This window comes from Myotis myotis, unplaced genomic scaffold, assembly GCF_014108235.1.
Source record: "Myotis myotis isolate mMyoMyo1 unplaced genomic scaffold, mMyoMyo1.p scaffold_m19_p_1, whole genome shotgun sequence".
In the NCBI taxonomy this organism is placed as follows: Eukaryota; Metazoa; Chordata; class Mammalia; order Chiroptera; family Vespertilionidae; genus Myotis; species Myotis myotis.
In genome coordinates this window covers 140,064,797-140,088,109 of record NW_023416313.1, presented here as the reverse complement: position 1 = coordinate 140,088,109, position 23,313 = coordinate 140,064,797, and the positions used below count along the sequence as shown (strand labels likewise).

Genomic DNA, 23,313 nt, shown 5'->3' with positions numbered 1-23,313 from the left:
GTCTCTCAGAGTCCCAGCAACCGCTGCAAACCTCGGAGAGAAAGCTGCCTTCGAGTTCCGACTGAAGCCAGACAGTCCCGCTTCTCCCGTTTGAATCTGGGTCCATAGAGACTCGCCCAGAACTGGAGCTCAGAATCTGAGACTCCCTCCCGATTGAAAACGACAACCGCGCCCTCAGCTACCAGCCCGCTCCGTGCGTACCTCGCACCTTTGTATTTTCCGCACTGCGCCTCCTCTGAGTCTTGTATGCTGTTCTCTTTCCTTCTAGTTGAAGAATTTCCCCTCAGCCAGTCTTCCTGTGGTTCTGGGCGATGTCCATTCCGTCTTTTAGTTGTATTTGTGAAGTGGTTGTTCAAGGCAGCTCCAGTCACTTCTCTAGTAAAATACCTTGGCCATCTCATATCTAAAGATTGGCTACTGATTAACTATCCCAAATGATTCTTGGAAAGACTAATATTATCTTTGGGCTGATCATACTGGTCTTGGCCATCTGGCTAGTTTCCAGGCACACTGGTTCTCAGTATAGAATTGCAGCTGTTAGTACACTCATACTAAGTTTTTATGTCAATATTAAAATTAATGTCAACGGAAAGACTAGATTTTCTAAAGTGATCTATGTGTTAATTTTATAATTAGAAAAAAATAGTAAAAAATAAACGAATCTTACCAAAATGGATGTGAGTGGGAATTGGGGGGGTAGGGAGGAGGGGGATGTGATTGTGTGTATATGTTTGTTAAAGGCTTAGTTCGTGAGGTTTGGTTTTATTCAGACCAATGTCATTTCACAGCTAACATATCTAAGAACATACCAAAATTGAGCCAATTCCCATGACCTAGAGGGAAGGATACCAACCAATTAATTTCTGGCCTTATTTGAATCATGGCTTTTATTAGTTTATATAATTTAGAACAGCCTATCAGAATCATGTTGCCTTTCTAGGCCAAAGTGAATTATCTACTCTCTAATTATGAACCTAATTTTCCTTTCCTCTTATCATTGACTTCAGAATTCTTCTTGGTACTCTTATGTTCTACCTTTTTTTATGTCCCATATATCATAAACCACATAAGTTTTTTAGACTCACATTTGAGTCCCCCTTGGTTTGATTTCCCTATCCTTCCCACTACACTTTCACATAACCTGGGATTCCTCCTCCAAAATCTTATGTACTCACTTCCCCCTCTCTCTTCCTTTTACTTTCCAAAGACTTTGTCTTTTTTAAAAAAATCCTATTGTTGAGAGTTTTACAGATGTCTCCCTTTCTTTCCCTCATTGCCCTCCTCCACCCAGTTCCCACCTGACCCCAGGTCTTCACCACCCTATTGTCTATGTCCAAAGGTAATGTATATCCTATATAATAAAGGCCTAATATGCAAATAGACCGAATGGCGGAATGACAGGTGGAACAACCAGTTGCTATGACACACACTGACCACCAGGGGGTAGATGCTCAATGCAGGAGCTGCCCCCAGCCCACAGGCCCCAGGCCAGCCAAGACGGGTGCCAGTGGTGGCCCCATGATCGCCCTACCAGCTGCCCGACAGATCTGCCCTGATGGCCGGCCAGGCCTAGGGTCCCTACCCATGCACGAATTTTGTGCATCGGGCATCTAGTGTGTATATAAGATCTTTGGTTAATCTCTTTCCGCACCCCCCTCAGTCTTGCCCTCTGAGATTCATCAATCTGTTCCATGTCTCCATGCCTCTGGTTCTATTTTATTCATCAGTTTATTTTGTTCATTAGGTTTATGGTTCGTTTATTTTGATTTTTAGATTCAATTGTTGATAGATATGTATTCCCATTTTATTGTTCACATTTTTCTTCTTCTTCTCCTTCTCCTTCTTTCTTCTTTCTCCTTTATTCTTTCTTCTTTGTTCTTTCTCCTTTGTTCTTCTTTCTTCTTTCTCCTTTCCTCTTTCTTCTTTCTTCTCCTTCCCTTCAACATTTCATGTAATACTGGTTTGATGGTAATGAACTCCTTTAGCTATTTCTTGTCTGTGAAACTCTTTATCTGACCTTCAATTCTAAATGATGGCTTTCCTGGGTAGAGTAATCTTGGTTATAAGTCTTTGCTATTCATCACTTTGAATATTTCTTGCCACTCCCTTCTAGCCTTCAAAGTTTCTGCTAAGAAATCAGCTGGCAGTTGTATGGGCATTCCCTTGTAGGTAACTAACTGCTTTTCTTTTGCTGCTTTTAAGATTCTCTATCTTTTTTTTTAAAAAAAAAATGTTTTTATTGATTTCAGAGAGAAAGGGAGAGGGAGAAAAAGATAGAAACATCAATGAGGAGAAAGAATCATTGATCGGCTGCCTCCTACATGCCCCCTACGGGGGATCGAGCCCACAACCCAGGCATGTACTTTGATCAGGAATTGAACTGTGACCTTCTGGTTCATAGGTCGACTCTCAACCACTGAGCCACGCCAGCCAGGCTCTCTCTTTGTCTTTAACCTTTGGTATTTTAATCATGATGTGGGCCTCTTTGGGTTCCTCTTGTTTGGGATTCTCTGCACTTCCTGGATTTGTAAGTCTATTTCTTTCACCAGGTAGGGAAGTTTTCTGTCATTATTTCTTCAAATAGGTTTTCAATATCTTGCTCTTTCTCTTATCCTTCTGGTACCCCCATAATACAAATGTTGGTACGCTTGAAGTTGCCTCAGAGGCTCCTTACACTATCTTTCTTTTCTTTTTTTCTTTTTGCTCTTCTAATTGGATGTTTTTTGATTCCTCATATTCCAAATTGTTGATTTGATTCTCAGAATCCTCTACTCTACTATTGAATCCCTATAAATGATTTTTTTTCTTTTTAAATATATTTTTTATTATTGATAGTATTACAGATATTTCTCATTCTCCCTCCCCCCTCACCCCCCCCCCCCTTAACCCCTCTCCTCCAAACCCCTACCCACCCATGCCCAGGTCTTCATTACCCTCTTGCCCGTGTCCATGGGCTATGCATAGAAGTATATAACTTCTTTGGTCCCTGTAAATTATTCTTTATTTCAGTTAGTATATGCTTAATTTCTGACTGGTCCTTTTTCATATCTTTGACATTCTCAATAAAATCCTTGAAAGTCTCACTGAGTCCCTTAAAGCTCTCATTAAGATCCTTCAGTAACCTTATAATCATTGTTTTGAACTCTGTAGACAATAGTTTGCTTGCTTCCATTTCTTTCATTTGTGACCTGTTTCTTTGTCTTCAAATTTTGGCTGCTTCCCTGTGTTTGTTTCTATGTATTAGGTAGAGCTGCAATGTCTCCTGGAATTGGTAGAGTGGCTTTGTGTAGTAGACATCCTGTTGGGCCCAATGGCTCAGCCTCCCCAGTTACCTGAGATAGGCACTCTAGGTACACCCCTGTGTGGTCTGTGTGCACAGTCATGTAGCTGAGCCTTGATTGTTGTTGGCATCACTGGGAGGAATTGACCTCCAGGCCTCTTGGCTGAGAGGACCAATTTTGTCTACAATGAAAGAACTTCTGTGCAGGAGATACCTCTGTAGAGCAGGACTTGCTTCAGTGGGGCTTTGGTTCTCACTAAGTCTGCTCCTTGAGTGTATTGCTTGTGGATGGAGAGTTGTAATCTAATGTGATCTGAAGCTGTCCAACCAGGTGCACTGGCTCTGGGTCTCCAGGGAGGTGCAAAGTCAGCCACTGCCTGGGGCCACCTGGAAAGAGGGATTTGCATATGGCTGCTACTTGTATTGGGCTAGGAAATGCCCAGGGCAGGCCCAGCTGTGAATCAAGGCAGGCTGGTGCCAGTGCTGGGTCTTAGACCTTTTATTGATAGGTTTGGGACACTGTGAATCCAGCTGCTGCTTGTTTGAGAGATTTTTAGGAAAATCTGAAGCCTGAACCAGGACAGGCCATTCATATGCAAAAGCTGCTGCAAACAGCTTGGGTGGGGCTGAAAAATGGATGGGGTGGGGTCTAAGGGACTCACTAAAGTGGAGTAAACAGTATGGGCCATGTTGATAGAAAGTCGGATATCACTGCCAGTCAACTCTGCGATGGGGAGAGGTCCCAGTACAGGAACAATGACCCCTGCTAGCACCCCTGTCTGGGAGAAAGCCACCCCTGAGTTCCTGCCCTGATGCCAGTCAGTTCCTCCCCTTATGTCCCTGGATTTCCCCAAAGCTGCCACCTGGTGCTGGAGCTCAGAGGAAGTGGACTGTGTAAGTTTGTGTGTGGGCCCTTTAAGAGGAACACCTGAGTCTCTAGCAGCCTCTGTGCCACTCAGCCACAATCCCCACTGCTTTTTACAGCTCTAAATTACAGGGACTTCTCTTCCCAGCTCTGGAACCCTGGGCTGGGGGGCTGGTGTGGGACTGAGACTCCCTGCTTCTCACGGGAAGCTTTGAAGATATCCCTCCCTATTAAAAAAAAAAATGCCATATGTGGGTATTGGACCAGCCCATTTGGCACCTCTGCCTCTCCTACCTGTCTCAAAGTGCTCTCTTCTTTACTTCTCTGTTTGTAGGACTTCCATTCAGCCAGATTTCAGATTGTTTTGAATGATGGTTGCTCTGTATTTTAGTTGTAATTTTGATGTGGTTGTGGGAGGCAGCGAGTACAGGCATTTACCTACACTGCCATCTTAGTTCCTCTAAAGTCTTAGTTCCTGTAAAGTCTTTGTCTTTACAGACATTTCACTCTCACTTAGAATGTCTGTCTTCCCCAGTCAATGGGCACCCAAATCCTGCATACCTTTTATTTCAAATGTCTACTCCTTGCCATGTTTCCCAACCCCCCCATTAGGAATCATTTCTTCCTCCTTGAAATTCACATAGGATTTTATTTGGACCATCTCATGTTCTCCACTCAAAACCTGCATAACTGTTATCTTCTGTACCAGACTGTTACTCCCTAGAGGGCCAAATCTCTGTTTCAATCATTTTTTGTATTTCTCACAGTGCCAAACTCAGTGTCTTCCTGTAACCACTCAGGAAATGTTTAATCAATGAGTGTGTTATCTTCCCAACTAGGCTGTAAGCTGCTTGAATGCAAAAATTTTTCCCTATTTATCATAGTATTTCTTAGAGTACCTTGGGGTATGGGTTATGGAGTTGATACTGGTTGAATAAATGACAAAGCTAATTGACTAGTTATCACAGTTCATCTGTTCATCCCGCGTTATTTTATTTTATTTTATTTTATTGTTTTACAAAAGTAAATGCAATTTTATTATTATACACAGGAAAATAAATCACATTTAAGCACAAACATAAAAACAACAGACTCATTTCTCATCTCCAAGCTGTTTCTTTTCACTGGTTTCTTCCATATCAAAAGTGAATGGTTTGTCATAACCCATTAGATGGTCCTAGTCTTTGGGGTTTGGAAAGAGACCTGGATTAACTAACAGTGATTTTGTTTTAGCATAAAATGTGGTAAACAAATGTGTGCTGTTTGGAATCTTCACATCATTCTGGTGAAACACAGTACTGGTTTCTGAAAACAAAACATTGTAAGTAATGGCTTTGTAAGTGTCTGTCGTGGCCTCATGGTACAACGAATGACATAGCCTTTTGTAACTAAGTGAAGCAGGACTGGAGTGATCACTGTAAATCTTCCTATGATGCCATAAAATAAGATTTGCAAAGGCAGACTTCCAAATACAACATTATTTTGGGCAAAAGTGTATGGTAGAAATGTAAGGCTGATTGCACTTGTAGAATAAGAGAAACATTTCACACCAAATACCGTTCGGGCCAAATTCCCAGTATAAATCAGTCTTCTGTCTTCTGATTTTTCAACTTGTTTGTGTAAGCATCGAACACAATAATATTGTGTTCCTCCCATAATATTTCTTACCATCCTTCTAACTCATTCCTGGGATCTCTCCAACTCCGACTGCTTTTACTCAGGAGGTTTTTTTAAAAATGTATAGGTTAAATAAAGCATTTTTAAAAAACATATATGTTATGTCACTCTCCCTTTGAAAGAAAAATACATTTCAGTTTAGATTTATTTATGCTGTTCTCTTTCCTCTACTATGTACAGTATATTTGTGGTCAGTGGATACCTTTTAGTATTAACTTTGTTTTGGTTTCTGAGATATTTATGCATGTGGGCACCTGATATGTGGTGTCAGGCAGGCTCTTATTAAATTACTAATGAGAATCACTAGCATTATTCCATTATAATAGTAAGAAATTCTCTTATTTATTTGAAAGGATGTTTAGCCAGATACTACCTATCTCTCTGACTTTTTATCCTTACCTGTGGGACACCTGGCTATCCCACTGACTTGTAAGGATCAAATGAGAGAATGATTTAACTACATGTAAATGAATGCTATTTTTTTATAAATATATTTCTTTATTGATTTCAGAGAGGAAGGGAGAAGGAGAGAGATAGAAACATCAATGATGAGAGAGAATCATTGATCGGCTGCTTCCTGAACATCCCCTACTGGGGATCAAGCCTGCAACCCAGGCATGTACCCTTGGCCGGAATTGAGCCTAGGACCCTTCAGTCCACAGGCTGACGCTCTATCCACTGAGCCAAGCCGGCTAGTGCTGAATCTATTTTTAAGAAAGCACTTGAACACTTTAAAAGAGTTTTTTTTTGTGGGGGTGGTGTGATGAAATGCTATGAATTCTATCGACTCTCCATTTATCCAAGCCATGGTGAAAATGAAAATAAATGTTTTATACTTGGAAAGAGACATCCTTTTGGAAAATTCATGGAGACAGACCAGTATAAGCAAAAAAGAGCCTCTTTTTGAATGCTAATTAGCAACTTTTTGTATGTGTTCCATAGGATAGATGACAGGCTCATTATTAGAAGAAACTTCAAAGGAAAAAAATTATCATCTTATTTGTGTTAAAAGTGTTGTGTAGTAACAACTGTAATAAATGTGTTGACAGCAGTATTAGAGTCTAATGATTTAAATTTGAGCTTGCATGGACTACTGAATCACTACATGCTACAAATACCTAGTCGTCATAGTAACTGCTGGAGGGAAAGGAGACAGGATAAGGATGGGAAATAACCAAGTGTAGTCTTTGCATTTGCTCTTGTCTTGTTGAACTTGTCAAGGGGAAAAGAGAGCTGTCAGTGCTGGTTTTGTTTTTATTATTTTTTCTTACTACTTTTAACTTTTTTGGTGATAGTTTGCTGGGTTTTTGCTTGTTGTTTGTTTGTTTAGCTTGTAAGTTAGTTGTTGCCATATACTGAATTGGGTAGATTCCAGGGTTGACTTCTGTTGTTTTTTTTAAATACCTAAGTACTCTTCCAAAGTAGAAGAGGAGTAATATTTATCTGAGGAACATTATAAGTTCCTTGAAATTTTTGAAAATATACACACTGTGCTAGTATTTGAATTTTAATAGCTGTTACTTAAATATTTTTTCTCTCTTTGCTTCAACTGAGTTCCTCTGTATGTAACTATCTGAACACTATCTTAATTTGTTTTTAACTATTGGAATTAAGTGAAGAGTTTATGCTTTACATGGGTCACATGAAACATATTTTCTTTTTCAAGAGACTGGAGAATTTTAGTAAGCTATTTATATTAAGTGCTATATTCATGAGTGTCCTGGCAGGTACCTATGACACACCTTAAAAGGAATAAACAGAACAGAGTTTAATGAAGGGACTTGTTACAGAGGTGTGGGCAGCATTAAGGAAATCAACAAGGGATGGTGAAGTACCCAGAGACTAATGATATTAGGAAGTTGTTACTGTCCCTCCGCCTGAGGTGGGAGGGAGTGAATTGTGTCAGTGCAGATTGGCAGCTGCTGGAGCCATGGAAGAGGCTACCTGTTGGGATCTGTGGCCACAGAGGCACATGGCTAAGGCCAAAACTCCTGCAAGGCATGGAGAATCAGTGTGTGAGGCAGGTGATAATACTCCAACCTTTTCCTCCTCCTATCTATATATATAAAAGGCTAATGTACTAAGAGTCCATCCGACTGGTCGCTGTGATGCACACTGACCACCAGGGGGCAGATGCTCAGCACAGGAGCTGCCGTGACACACATTGGCCATTTACAGAGAAACGGCACCGCAGACTTGGCGCCCACAAAGCAACACTTGGCTTCCCCCAAGTGGGACACAGGCCCCACCACCACCCCGGAGTGACACCCCACCAAATCACAGCCAACGCTGCCGAGACCCCATGGCACAAAATGTGGCCCCCAGCCCAGCCCAGAAATGGTGGCTGTGGGCACTGGGTAATGATGTCACGTAGCAACACTCAGCTTCCTCTCCGTAGGGACAGGCTACATATATATATATATATATATATATATATATATATATATATATATATATGCATATATATATATATGCCTAAGTGACCATTCGACCATCCAATCCAATCAGTGGCTATGATGTGCACTCACCACCAGGGGGCAGATGCTCAATGCAGGAGCTGCTGAACAACAGCAACGTTGCAGAGTGCCCTCTCGCACTCTGGGACCCCTCAGGGGATGTCGGACTGCCAGTTTTGGCCCGATCCCCACAGGCCAGGCAGAGGGATCCCACCTGCCGGAGGGACCCTGCTCACTCCACAGATACCCTTCAAGCCCCGACGCCACCCCAGGTGCAGCCAGCCGGGGAGGGAACGCGGGAGGTTGTTTCCAGGGTGTGTCTGGCTCGTCTTGCCCAGTCCCTCCCCACCAGTCACCTTCTAATAATTTCCTTTCAGTGTGCACGAACCCATGCACTGGGCCTCTAGTTTAGCAATAAATGGCACCGTGGACCTAGTGCCCACAAAGCAACACTCAGCTTCCCCCAAGTGGGACATAGGTCCTGCCACCACCCCAGAGTGACACCCCACCAAATCGCAGCCAACTCTGCCGAGACCCCATGGTGCAAAATGCAGCCCACAGCCCAGCCCAGCCCGGAAACGGTGGCTGTGGGCGCCAGGTAGCAACACCTGGCTTCCTCTTCCTAGCGACTACCCTTCTTGGAGTTTCTTCAGCCCAGGAACATGACTTACTGTATAGCCAGGTGGAAACATTTTACATTTTAACCAAATGTCTGTGAAGCATTTTCCCATGCCTTATTTCATTTGATCCTCACAGAAGTCCTTGAGTAAGTAAATAGGAGACTCAATGGAATCCTATTTTCTTTTCATTAGCCAGAAAACAGAGATGTAGAAAGCTTAGAAACTTCACCCGACTGAAACGAAGTAAGAAATGGTGGACCTTGAAAATGACTTCAGGTTTTCTCAAGTGCAGAATATAGTCAAACACTGCTGCAGTTAAATATTTTACCCTTTGTTCTCCCTGTGTGATCTACAATAATAATCTGCTTCATGTTGATATTTACTGCTGTATTGCTGACAATTACCTGAAAGAGAAGTTGGAGTGCTTCACTGGGCTGTAAAAAGTTTAGCTAAATCAGAAAGCAGGTCTAATTAAGCAAGTTTATTCTTTACATATAAGGCTAAGTTGACTCGCGCATGCGCAATACATAAAAAGCTCTCTCTGGTGCCATTCGCATGTGTGTGTTTCATGAATTTGGTTGACACTTCTATTATAGAGAAAGGGCAAGTGGTAATATTAAAATATTTCTTCTAATTAATTTTCTTTCAATTTGCATGAATCCATGCACCGGGTTACTAGTAGTCTCATATTCTGCTGATACCTCCTAGTGACGGATCCCTTTTGGAAGCCAGAGGATAAGGAAACTCAGGTGATAGAGTCCACAGAGGTCAGCTTCCAGGCACTGATCAGGACAGAGAGCCTGAGAAGGAAGCCAAGCTTGGGAAGGATAGGACGTGCAGTGCAGTTATTATCTGGAAAATACCCAGAACATCTTCTCTTCTTCATGTTCATCATTATAATTGTGAATTAGTGGTTTGCAAGAGGTGAACACAAAGCAAATATTTCTGCCCTCTAAGTTTGCAAGCTACTAAACATACCAGTAGTATAGTCAAATTGATGAAAACCCATACTATCACAAGGCAGAATTGTACTGTCATCAAATTTATGAACACAATATTTATATTGTACCTGAGTAGTGATATGAGTATATTTAGTGTCGTGGGCAGTAGTGGATAAGGACATTATTTGATAGGATAGAGTTTTAAAAACAAGTTCCCCTTCACTTTATTAAGTAAAGATAGATGCAGGAATGAAACTTCTGGACAGTATCCTTATAGTAGAAGGGCAAACTAAATCTCCATTTATGCTTTCAGTTTGCAGAATAGAACTTTACAGTTCAGAAGTCAGTTTTGGACTTCTTCCAGGTGCACTGTATTTCCATAGCAAATGTTGGGTAGGGTTATCAATAATGGATATTTGGCAAGAATAGCATGATGTTATAGAAGAGAATTATTGTTTTATTCATCACATTATAAAAATTCTTTACAAAATAAATTTTTCTTCTTATCCCATAAATTGTAACCAAGTGTTAAAGACTAGAAACTGTATTCCAGGGTTTTATCTTTTAGGGCACTTCTGGTACTCAGTCTGAAACTGTAATCCTTGTTAGATTGGGAATCAAATTGTAAAATTATGTATAGTACCATTTCTTAATGAACAACAATGTTTCCAATCTAAATTTAAGAAGAAATAAACTTTTTAGGGCTCTTATAATTCTGTCAAACATATATTATAGGTAGAAATTATGGTGTATCAGTTAACTATTCAAAGAAATAATCTAAGAATTAAAAAATTCTGAACTATGACATGGGAAGAACCAGGATTTTAAAAAGCTTTCCCAAATAATTCTGCTATAGTCAGCTTTCAGAATCACTTCGTTTAGACCAGTTCATCTGATGCTTGAATTCCTTGATTAGTCTCTGGAAGGGAGGTAGTTCATTCAGTTTTGTGTTTTAAGAATTTCTAGGCACTTCCTCTATGATATGACCGACAGCTAAAATTCTTTAATGTCTTAAAATTCAATGAATGGTATAATAGCCAATGGGAAATCAGACTATTATTAAAAACTACTACTAAATCCATTGAACATTTACATGTAGCAAAAATACAAGTCCTACAATTTATAATATAAAAACGTTTGTGCTTGGTCATAGATATTAGATATTTGATCAGAACCTGAAGTATAGCTCTGAAGAATGTCTTCCCATCTTAAGTCTGACAGTATTTGGAAATGGAGCAAAGCTTTTCCATATGAAGTCTCAGTCTCTTTTTTTTGAAATATGCCTGGTGAAGTAAAGTTAGGAGTTAAGTAAGCAGGAAGAAGCAGTTTTCCTCCCTGGAGTTTGTATTAGAGATAGAATGTTTATGAAAAGGAATGTGTTCAGTTATTAAACAAATGGCCTTCGGTGGTGACTCACTGTGAGCATGGGCAGGCTGAGCTATATGCACATCTAAAAGAATTTGAAATGCAAAATTTTAAATCTAAGCAAAAGAGCTTTCTGAGTTGTTGAGACATATATGTACAACTAGGCTCCCCAAGGGTGTTTACTGATCAGCATAAGGATGGATTTAACACTGGAAAGAAGTGAGGATTTTATCTTAATTTTACTGGAAACATTATAAGGGGAGAGGATGAGAATGTATGTGTGTGTGTGTGTGTGTGAGAGAGAGAGAGAGAGAGAGAGAGAGAGAGAGAGAGAGAGAGAGAGAGAGAGAGAGAGAGAGAGAGAATGAGAGCTGTTTGGTTCAGGCTCTAGCTTTTTAAAATCTCTGAAATCCTCACTTTCCCCCTTACTGGAAGGCAGTCTGGATAACCTTGGAGAATTCATTGTTAACATCGTTAAGGTGAGGTGATTGGAAGCCCATTACCTGTTGACCCAATTATTGAAGAGCTAATCGTTGTCCCTAAATAACAGGTATGCCTCCAGATTCCTTTGATGAATTTGAATTCTTGACATTCCAAAGTGCACATGCTTTCTCTCACTAGTGATTTTGAAATGCTGTGGTTTCACTAATTACTGTGATTTATTAATTCTTTTGGCAGCAATGGATATGATTTCCTGTAACAAAATTCATTTCTAAAGTGAGGGGAAAAAGTGGTTCATCTTTATATTAATAAAACATACCTCCTTTGTGACTGTAATCAGTTCTCTACTCTGTTGAAATGGAGCAAAGGCCAAAACAGTGACTCATGAAAGAATTATGTGTATTTCCTGTTGCAATAGTCTGTGGGTATAGTTGAAGTGAATTTACCTTTTTAATCATGTTTTACTGAATCTGATCTTACTTTTAGTGGGCATTTCTTGATCTTATGGCAAATAATGTTTATAATTCAGGAGTTTGTGGCTTGTAGAAGAGAAAGACAAAAGAAGGCTAAAAAATACCAAAGCCAGTCTACTTTATAAACTATTGTGTATTTTGTATTATTTATATTAAGCTAACAGAAGTTGAATGATTATTTTCTTTGGCTGCAAGTATCTAAATAAATTGAGAATCTGAAGCACTAAATGTTAGAGCACTGCACTGTGAACATTTATTATATAGCAGTTAATTTGTTCTGATAAATCTTAGTTGACTTTACCTTGATGTGCTAAAGAATTGTAAGACATAAAATTACTTGTCCAGGTATAATTACAAGCAGTTTTTGTTGTACATATTTATTAGGTTCCAACGCTGAAATTCACAGTCAAGCATGGGAATAGGATACAATTTGTGCCCTGGAGACTTAGAATGGCATAGTTGAACAGTTCCACGCTGGTGTAATTATGATCATCCTAACATCTGGAATAACGAGTTTTAAATGTTTAACTACTTTGAACTATGACCCAAGTCCAGATATGCAGCCATAAATTATACTCATAATAGTCAAGAGAATTAGCAAGTAAGGCAACACTCCAGGTAATTATATTTTAGGATATTTACTTATTTGCCAGGATCCTTTTTTAGTAAATTAAGCTTTCATAGTAAATCCCAGCTGATAAAAAGCCTTAACATTATAACTTGGGAAATAGCATTTAAAAAATACTTCTTAATTGTTTGGACTTAGACATATACCCTAGAAAACAGATAGAAAATTCATCTTGAGATAGGTGTTTTATGATGCTGGGTTTTCCTCAGAAAATAATCCCATTTATTGCAAACTAAACATTCTCTTTGTTGCTACTGACATTCCTTATGATCAGTAGAGGGAGCACAAGTTTTCTAACAAACCCTCCATCACAAAACAAGTGACATCACCAATGATGGCATGAAGGGAAAACAGGTAAGCTAGTTCATATTGGTTCATATATATTGGTCCATGTTCCATGAGCCCTGAGAAAATTAAAATGCCAAGAACCATAAAGATAAAATTTAATATCATATTTGAGATGACATTTTAAGTTAAGGGATATATTTACAAGAAAAAATTGACATAGTTTCTTTAAAATTAAAAACTGGGTTGTGATGCACAGATTATTAAATTTAATTTTACTGAAGGTTTTATTTTTTTGTTTGCTTTATTTCCTTATCCTAAATTCTAAAAGTCATTGTAGGGGCAGTCTGAAATGGTCACTTATATGATGTATTAAAATTTGGTACATTAAAAGAGGTAGTGATTGATGTGTGGGCCCGTTATATTTTTGTTCTTTAGGAAAAAGTCTAGAAATTTTTTTGTCAGAACAGTGTGCTAAAGACTTATTTAGTTATTAGTTAAGAACATATATTGGAGCAAAAAAAAAAAAAATCTTACACTAAAATCTTTTTAAAATGTGGCTGGTAGTCCCAATGGAATGTTTACATGTTTTGTGAGCATTTGATGGGGCATGGAGGATGATCATTGTCCTTGTCCCAAACTTGTTTTTAATTGATGTTTGGTGCTATTTAGATTACTTTGCAAAGAAACTCAGATGACATGGATGCTTATTTGTGACACTGTGTTAGAGTTAAGTACTACAGAGGAAACCAAGTCAGTTTAATTCCTTTCTCTATGATCTTACAGCTATCAAAATAAAGACACCAAACATTTTTATATCACTTTTACATATTTTTTAAAATATATTTTATTGATTTTTTTACAGTGAGGAAGGGAGAGGGATAGAGAGTTAGAAACATCGTTGAGAAAGAAACATCAATCAGCTGCCTCCTGCACACCCCTAGTAGGGGGTGTGCCCGCAACCAAGGTACATGCCCTTGACTGGATTCGAACCTGAGAACCTTCAGTCTGCAGGCCAATGCTCTATCCACTGAGCCAAACTGGTTAGGGCAACTTTTACATATTTTTAAAAATGTTTTTATTGATTTTAGAGAGAGAAAGTGAGACGGAGAAAGGAATAGAAACATCAATGATGACAACCATTGATTGGCTGCCTCCTGCACGCTCCTTATTGGGACTGGAGCCCACAACCCAGGCATGTGTCCTGACTGGGAATCAAACTGTGACCTTCTGGTTCATTGGTCAGTGCTCAAACTGGATGGACCATTTTTACATATTTTTAATGGATCAGCTCTTTAAATTAATGAAGGCTAATGGAAACAGGCTTGTTATATAGAAGAATTAATTCTGATATATTGGGATTTAGTGAGCTATTTAAGATTATATAGTATACTAAAGGCCCGGTGCATGAAATTTGTGCACTGGAGGAGGGGAGTCCTTCAGCCCGGCCTGTGCCCTCTTGCAGCCTGGGATCCCTCAGGGTATGTCCACCTGCCAGCTTGGGCCCACTCCCTGCAGGGTTTGGGCCTAAGCTGGCAGTTGGACATCCCTCTTGCAGTCCAGTACCTCTCACTCCTTACTGCCTGCCTGCTCGCTGCTTCTTAGCGCTGCTGCGGAGATGGGAGAGGCTCTGCCACCGCCTCTGTGCTCGCCAGCCATGGGAGCACACTGACCACCAGGGGCAGCTCCTGTGTGAGCATCTACCCCTTGGTGGTCAGTGTGCATTATAGCGACCAGTCGTTCTGGTCGTTCTGCCATAATGGTTGCTTAGGCTTTTATTATATAGATTAGCATAGTCAACAAAACCAGAATCCAGAACTCTTGACTTCTAGTTTAAGGAGTCAATAACTAAGAGTTCATGCAGCAGTGACCTAGGACAGATGATTTGAAAATATAGGGACATTGTTTAAATATCCAATCCTCTATAAAGTGCCCGATTTGTGCAAGTCATTGTGTCATTAGTTTTGTTTGGTTAAAAAAAATGAGAAAACTCATATCATCATGAAACTATGTTGTGTAGCAGTAATACAAATAGCTTTTTGGGGCCAATGCAATAGAAAATTCCCTATATACTAATATATAGTTAAGGAGAGAATTTGGAGGAAATAGCCTAGGGGGTTTCATTTACATGTAAAGAGAATGGCTGTTAGATTAAAGAGCCATAATTCTTGGGAGAGGTTGCATTTCACATTCACTTCAGTAAGTTTACTGAGGCAGTCCGATTGAACAGGGATGGTCTTGGAAACCATAGTTAAGACGGGATGTTAGATCATACAGTTAGAGAGCCAGCTGAGACCTTGGAGACTGTGTAGTCCTTGCATTAATTTCACAGCTCAGGAAACTGAGACCTGGAGTGGTTCTGAGTCACTTGCCCAAGGTTAGTCACACAGCCAGAGGGGGTAGAATTGGAGTTAGGTCCCTTCCAAATGCCTGGATATGGAAAAACGCTGAAGTAGATTGGTAACAGAATCTAGAAGGTGGGGAATTGTGGAAATATAATAGATGTGTAGAGTAGACTTATGTACAATTTTTACAGAGATGCATTTCCATCCATCTTTAAAAGAATGGAAAGATAACTTTGACTAGTTTTTGGTTTCTTGGGCATAGCAAATCAAAACAGAAGGATTTAGTGATCCATGGAACAGTTTGAAAAGTAGGATGAGCTGCTTGATGGCAAATATGAAAATAACTTTCTCAGCAACTTGTAAGACATTTTATTGGTAACAATAATAAAGATAATAACGGTGATATTATTAACAACAGCTACCATTTATTGAATGTTTACCCTTTGTCCAGGCACCATGTCAAGCATCTGATGTACATCAGTAGTTCATTTAATTATTTCACCCTGTGACCAAAGTATTACTATGTTGTTTTGTAGATAAAAAGACTGAATCTCAGTTTCTTGTCCTAGTCACACTGGTAGTTGGCTATGGAATAAAAAGTTGAATTCTGATTATGTTTGAATTCCAAGGCTGTGTTTCTCTAACTTGAGTAATGAATAGACCCTCCTTCTAAAGGAAAAATATCTGCTTCATCCCATATTGACTTATTTTTATTATAAGACTATTTAACTACGTGTAAACATAAATTCCTTAAATTTGTAGCTCTTATATTTTTTGAAACTTAAAAAGAACTACAAATGAAATACAAGTAAAACATACAAAATCAATAAAATTCAAATTGATATTAATTTAATGTGAAAGATGAAGTTTTTACTGAAATGAAAATATCGATTGCAAGATGAATTTGTGGCCATTGCACAGTTCTTTTGAGTTTGGCATGCCTATGTTGCCACGTGCTTCATGATAACTTGGTTCTGTTGCCACATTTCTCTGTTCTGACTTCTGTGAAATATCCCTTCAGACAGTAGTCTAGTGTCATTTGACTTTTGCTTGGTGCACTCAGATGTTTATTGTTAATCCCACCTCTGTTTTCATTAGTTATGATGAAGTACTGCCACTTGGAGCTGGTTTGGGGCTCTGAGACGTCATGGCTGTGTACTTAGTTATAAAATGACTAGAGGCCCGGTGCACAAAAATTTGTGCACTTGGGGGGGGGGGAGTCCCTCAGCCCGGCCCTTCGGGAGATAACGACCTGCTGGCTTAGGCCTGCTCCCGGGTGGCAGAGGGCAGGCCCAATCCCTAGGTACAGCCCCTGGTTGGGCTCAGAGCAGGGCCGATTGGGGAGTTGGGGTGCCGCCCCCTGTCACGTGCAGAGCAGGGCCCATCAGGGGGGCTGGGGCTCCGTACCCTGTCACGCACAGAGCAGGGCCGATCAGGGGGTTGGGGCACCGCCACTGTCACACTCAGGGCAGGGCCGATGCGGAGGTTATGGCTCTACCCTATCACACACAGAGCAGGGCCCGTGGGGTGGGGGTTGGGGCGCCGCCCTCTATCACCCACAGAGCAGGGCCGATCAGGGGGTTGGGGCGCTGCCACTCTCACACTCAGGGCAGGGCCAATGGGGAGGTTATGGCTCTACCCCGTCACACACAGAGCAGGGCCAATCAGGGGGTTGGGGCGCTGCCCCCTGTCACACACAGAGCAGGGCCAATCAGGGGGTTGGGGCACCACACCCTGTCACACACAGAGCCGCAGGGCGATCATGGGGTTGGGGAGCTCCCCCTATCAGGCACAGAGCAGGGCTGATCAGGGGGTTGTGGCCCCACCCCCTGTCACACACAGAGCCGCAGGGTGATCAGGGGGTTTGGGCGCTGCCCCCTGTCACACTGATCCCGGTGCCGGGAGGCCTCTCGGCTCCGCTGATCCCGGTGCTGGGAGGCATATTACCCTTTTACTATATAGGATAGAGGTCTGATGCACGGGTTGGGGCTGGCTGGTTTTCCCTGAAGGGTGTCCTGGATCAGGGTGGGGGTCCCCACGGGGGTGCCTGGCCAGTCTGGGTGAGGGGCTGAGGGCTATTTTCAGGCTGGCGAGTGACTGAAGCTCCCAACTGCTCCTTTTTTTCTTTTTTTTTCTTTTTTAATTCTGGGCCAGCTTTAGCTCTGAGGCTTGGCTCCAGCTCTTAGGCCTCCGCTGCTGAAAGCAGGTTTCTGGCCTTTGTTTACCTTCTGTATTTGAAATAATGTTGCGATCCTGCTGGCTGAAGCCGGGCGACTAAAGCAGGTTTCTGGGGTTTTGTTTAGCTTCTATTTTTGTAACATAGTTGCTTAGAGTTGCAGCTCAGAGGCCTGCAGCGGCAGGCGGGGAACGTTGCAGTCCTCTGTCACTGAAGCAAGCATGCCTCATGTTCACTTTAAGCTGCCTGGCTGCCGGCCGCCATCTTGGCTGGCAGTTAATTTGCATATTGCCCTGATTAGCCAATGGGAAGGGTAGTGGTCGTACGCTAATTACCATGTTTCTCTTTTATTAGATAGGATGGCTATCCTGGTGCTCTTGAATATGCTTGTGTTAATTCTTTTTCAGGTTATCTTCTAGAAGAAAGCACAAAATTTAAGAAATTCATAGTCTCTAGAGCCAGGACTCTGGTGTTTCCACTTAAAAAAAATTACACTGCACTTTATCTCCAAACACTGTCATAGAACCATCTGCCCTCTGTGGGGTAATAGTGCAGACCCAGGAAAGCCTCCGTCTTCACCTGCTTTCAGTGCTGCTTTGGTCAGGCCACCACTATTTTGCATCTGAATTTTTGCTCAGCACGTAGTTTTGCCTCCACCAAATTATTCTCCAGTGTGTTCCACACTGTTGAGTTTTCTATAATACAAACTTCTAGAATGGAGCCTCAAAATCACCTCTTTCTGGAAACTTTCCTTTATTGTTTCTCCTTATCTCCTACCTCTCACCCCATCCATTATCACCTTGCTCCTTCTCTCCCCTAGATTGAATTAGTTATTTTTTCCTTCCTTCCTCCTTTAAAACTCCATAACACCGTTGGCATATCTCTGTTACAATGCTTAGCAATTGTGTTGCAATCCTTAATTTTTGGGTCTCCCTAAGTAGACTTATTAGCTTCTTGAAAGTACGCCAGCCTGTGCATCTTCCTTACAGCATATTGTCTGAATGGGAAGGAGTCTCTCATGGTAGCTGTGATCTTGAATCACTAGTCAGTCAGTTATAATTTTAGAAGTGAGGAGTCAAAAATAAGCAAGAGCAAAGTAGACATTTCCTAATCTTTCCCATTCATGTATGGTAAATTTATACAAATTACATATAAATAATTAATGAAGTAGACTCTTTTAATATGTAAGCAACCTAATTTTGGAAGTAAACTTTCGGGAAAGAATTAAATGATAGCATTATTTTGCTGTTCTTTTGTTTCCTTTTGGTTAGGTGCTGTGATTGTCTCCACGCCCCAGGACATTGCATTGATGGATGCACACAAGGGTGCTGAGATGTTTCGAAAAGTTCACGTGCCTGTAAGCATTTATGCTTCATTGTTGCAGAAATACAAGACACTTCTAACTGAAGAAACAAGTCACTGAGAAATACAACACAAGTTTTAATTTAGTTCTGTGCAGTTTATATGAAAACCCTACTTCATCTTTATGGTTACTTTATTAATATATATGTATTATTGATTTCAGAGAGGAAGGGAAAGGGAGAGAGAGATCATTGATCAGCTGCCTCCTGCACTCCTGACCCTTGGGATCAAGCCCACAGCCCGGGCATATGCCCTGACCGGGAATAGAACCATGACCTCCTGGTTCATAGGTCGACACTCAGCCACACCAGCAGGGCTTTATGGTTACTTTAAAACACACATATAGGTGCAAACATATATACACATTATGTTAATCAAGGAGACTTCAAAAATGTCCTTCCAATATGAGTTTTCTGAAGAAGTACTACCTCTCTCAAATGCAGCTCTCACTGACACCCTCCAACCCCCAAAAAAGTATAAGAATATTTTAGGAAATTATTTAGGTAGATACACTTGAATAGATAACCAGTAGGAATGCAGGTGAAAACGATGTCTTTTTTCCTTCTGTGTCCTATAATTTAACTCATTTATAGCTCACAGTCTTCTAAAAGGTATCAAAGGATACCTAGACAACATGGCAAACTAGAACAACTTAAAACTATAATGAAAATAAAGAAAACGACAATTAAAATCAAGTGGAGTCAGAAGTGGGACTTAAGTACATGCTAGAAATATACCATTAATTTTTGAGCAGCCACAGGGAAAGATACATAAGACTGTTATAAAACTTTTCCCACAAGGTTAAAAAGAGCTTGATGCTCAAGAGTAGCAGAGCTGAGATTAGAGAGGCGGAAGTCTCCCCGAGATTCTCAGAAAAAAGAATCCTCTTATATATAGGCACAAGCCCGTGCCTTCCTCCTGTGTGCCTCCACCAAAGCAGGTGGACTTCGCAAGTGCCCGCTGGAGTGGGCATTTCAGTACAGAGCAGTGATGCTGCCATCCATGCGGCGCTCTAGCGCCCGTGCTTCATTCAGGGAGAGGCCTTAGAGTTTACAGAGCAGCGCTTTTTAGACTCAGCCCATGCATTAACTTCAGGGGTCTCATGATTCTCTACCCTCCCCCTCCTACCTCCCCAAATTGTATTCTCACTTTGTGCCTGTTTGGTATGGAGAGAATTCATAACTTTTGCTAAGTTATTCAAGGAGACTATGATATGGCACAAGACCCAGTGATGTAGTAGAATGAAGAGACTCTCAGGGAAGCTTTCATAAATGTTTTTCTCTCAGGAGAGCTTCTGAAAAGTACAAAATAGTAGAGTAGTGGAGTTGAGATGATCCTCTTCGACAAGTACCTCTTCTTGTGTGCCAATTAGCACACAGCTGTGTGTGTTAACAAGCCCTGAGCTCTGGATTGGACCAACATGCTCTTAAGAAAACTGAGGAGACTCATAAGGATGGTGCCTGCATGCTTACCTTCCAGGTGACCTGAGGGTGTTCTCACTAGCAGGGGTACAATTGTGATCCGAAAGTGTTTTAGAGATAGCTTTTATATGTGGATAAATGAATGATAAAACCCTTAACATGAATTGTAGATTGGAAACATTATAAAGCAATGATAACCTAATGCCCACCTCAGACTGAAAACTGCTCAGTGAAGCACTTAGTTTAAGCAATGTGACTTCCTGTTATGCCCTCCAAGATAGACTGATACAAGGAATGCCTACCCAGATAGCTAAATAAGGTTACTGATATGGTATTTTAAAATATAAATCAGCAAAGAGTTAGGGAGCAGGCTGTCTACCAAAAATTATGAGACTAAGCAATCCATAATCCTTCTTTCTGGCAGAAATTAAATAACAGGACCAGTGGTCTGTTAGTGCCACTTCAAGGTCAGAATAACAGCTGTGCTACCAGCATATGCGTGAATGCTTAACTTCTCATTCTTTTAAGTTAAGGGCGGGGGCTTATGTAGAACTCAAAAACATCAGGAAATACTTAAGGGAAACGTTTTCAAAAGAGCAGAAGCAAGAGCTTTTTTCTATTCCTCACCTCCGGTAAATTGTCATTATGTATGCATAGCAAGAGACCATTGCAACTCATGCCGTCACCTGAGGCAACTATGGCTCTAGGGCCGGCCCTACATGCACTTTGCTAGTTGCGAGTCTAATGACCATCATTGCTAAATTGGCTTTCAGTCCCTATGTTATTTTCATTTAACCTGCAGCATTTGATACTTACCACCCTATAAGTAAAGCGGTAAATAATCTCATAATTGTTCGGACAGATTCTTCTCTAGGCTGTAGGACAGATTCTTCAGAAGATGGGACAGAGAATCCTTATGGAACATAACGGTGGGGAAGCGAATGGATGGTCACTAAGTCCAGGTTAGGCTGCTGCTGAGTGAGTGCTGCCGAGGATAAAACTTGCGGATATCAGCAAGGAAGTATCGTGAGGAAGTATTTATTCCAAGGGAAGGATCTTAGGCTGCATGAGGCGCATAGGACTAGTGGTGGATTCGTTAGGGACTGGAAAAGTTGTTTGTGATCAGAAGGTTAATGTTGGAGTTGGAGTTTGCAGAGTAGGAACAGTTCTGGATCAGGAGAAGGTCCATGTGGTTGGTCATGGACGCATGGGGCTGAAGTGGAGGGGAAATGAAAATCATTAGAAATGCATAAGCCCTCCAAGTTGGCTTTTTTGACAGTGTCCTGTATCTTTATTGTACAGTTCTTTTTTCACCCCTTTGTTTAAATTATTTGGCCTCTAAACAGCAAAAATTTTAAAATAATGTAGACTAATCATCTCTTAAACTAGCAGAAGATAATAGGTGCTCAATAATCTTTGTAATTGAGAAAGAACTTTCCAGCAGTGAGCCCTGTAAGCAGTTGGACAAACATGGAGCACCACATTTTATAGGGAATCCCTGCTGTAAGTGGGATGTGGATTCTTCTGGCACCAGTGAGCCTTGGAGTCTAAGTAATGGTAAAGCATTTGAAATTAGAGAGTGTTCTGTAAGTGCAAAGGAGAAATGTTATGCTTTGTTTATACCACTTTATTCCATTTTTCCTGGTTTTTAGTTTCACTCTCTATTTTTTCTCCTTTTGAAGTGCATTAGTTACCATGGAAACAATGGTATCATTGGAATTCATTGGTATGGACAGAGTTTAGTAATATCCACAAGAACATTTTTGAAGTTAATTTAAATGATTTCTTAAAAACTCAATCAGATAGAGGAAGGAGGGGAAGAGATGAACTATTAAATTCTCTTTTCTCTGCCTGTATGATATCAACTCTGCCAAATCCTTGATTATCTCAGTAATAGTAGACAAACCATTTTTTTAAAATAATAAATATTTTCAATCTTGTACATTTTTAATTGTGAGTCCTTTAAGTGTTGTGTCATTCTCACCCATTTCTCTTGCCTTCTTTCACAAGGGAGGCCCAGGCTCCTCAGTCTGAAGCCTTTCCCCACCAATTGAACTTTGAGAGTCAGGGATTTCACTGGCCAGCCCTTTCTTCATAGGTAATCTTCTTCCCAGCTCTTGCAAAGTATGTTAAAGTATATTTTCCTCTTTTACTCTATCTATATGTAAGAGATCACTTGGGTACTTTTAATTCAGTAAATAGTTATCTCTTTTACAAATACATATGTACTGATACTGAGTGCCCTCTCTAAGCAGAGCACTGGGATAAGCTCCATTGGTGATTTTTTTAAAATGAGGGTGAGGCCTTTTCCTTCAAGCACTTTATCACCCTGTAGACTAGCTCCATCATGGTGCAGAGACCCTAAATTCTGAGGAACAAGAGGCTGCTTTCTTCTCTGGGCTACCAAGGAGCTCTTTCATGGGAAAGTCATGATGTTTTTTCACATCCCTGTAATTTTTCACATGCTGGTCCCTTGCCTGATAAGCCATTGTCAGCTTGGGACCTCATACTCATTTTTCAAATCCCTACTTAGGCATTACTTCTTCTGGGAAGTTTTCCCCAAACTGCCAGAAAAGGTTAATAATTCTTTTTCTGAACACCTTGAACATATATCTTGTTTGACTCTTATCCCACTACAGGTCTACCTGTCAGTCTCCACTGAAGAACTGGAGTTTCTGGAGGGCTAGCAGACATGCCTTAAGTTCCTTCAGTGCCCAGTCACCTGGCACATAGCAGGCACGGGATACATTCTCACTCTGACCTTTGACCTGGGGTACACTGCCATCCGCAGTCTGCTGTCTTCTTCCCGCCCAGGTCACAGGCCGCGCTGCCTTGCGTTCTCTCTGCCACAGCCGAATTGCTTGCCTTCCACTTCTTTGAGATTTCCAAACAGTTTCTCTCCTCACTGCCCTCAGCATGCTGTCTTTCCACCTAAGAAAAGTTTACCCTTATTTTTCACCTCATAGCTCCTTTTTATC

General features: G+C 40.9%; 1 protein-coding gene and 1 pseudogene across 9 annotated transcripts in view; one reads left to right on the top strand and one right to left on the bottom strand.

The window, feature by feature from the left end:
* The window catches only part of NUBPL (nucleotide binding protein like), a 245,569-nt gene that overhangs the window by 188,562 nt on the left and 33,694 nt on the right, over positions 1-23,313 (top strand). For all 9 annotated transcript variants that reach the window (XR_004974816.1, XM_036353572.1, XM_036353562.1 and 6 more), the window contains one exon: positions 18,824-18,909. Coding sequence is in view for 8 of the 9 variants with exons in the window: in XM_036353572.1 (XP_036209465.1) it covers positions 18,824-18,909 (86 nt within the window). In the remaining variant the exon portion in view is untranslated. The remainder of the gene's footprint in view (positions 1-18,823; positions 18,910-23,313) is intronic.
* On the bottom strand, positions 5,239-5,816 carry LOC118672985 (annotated as a pseudogene).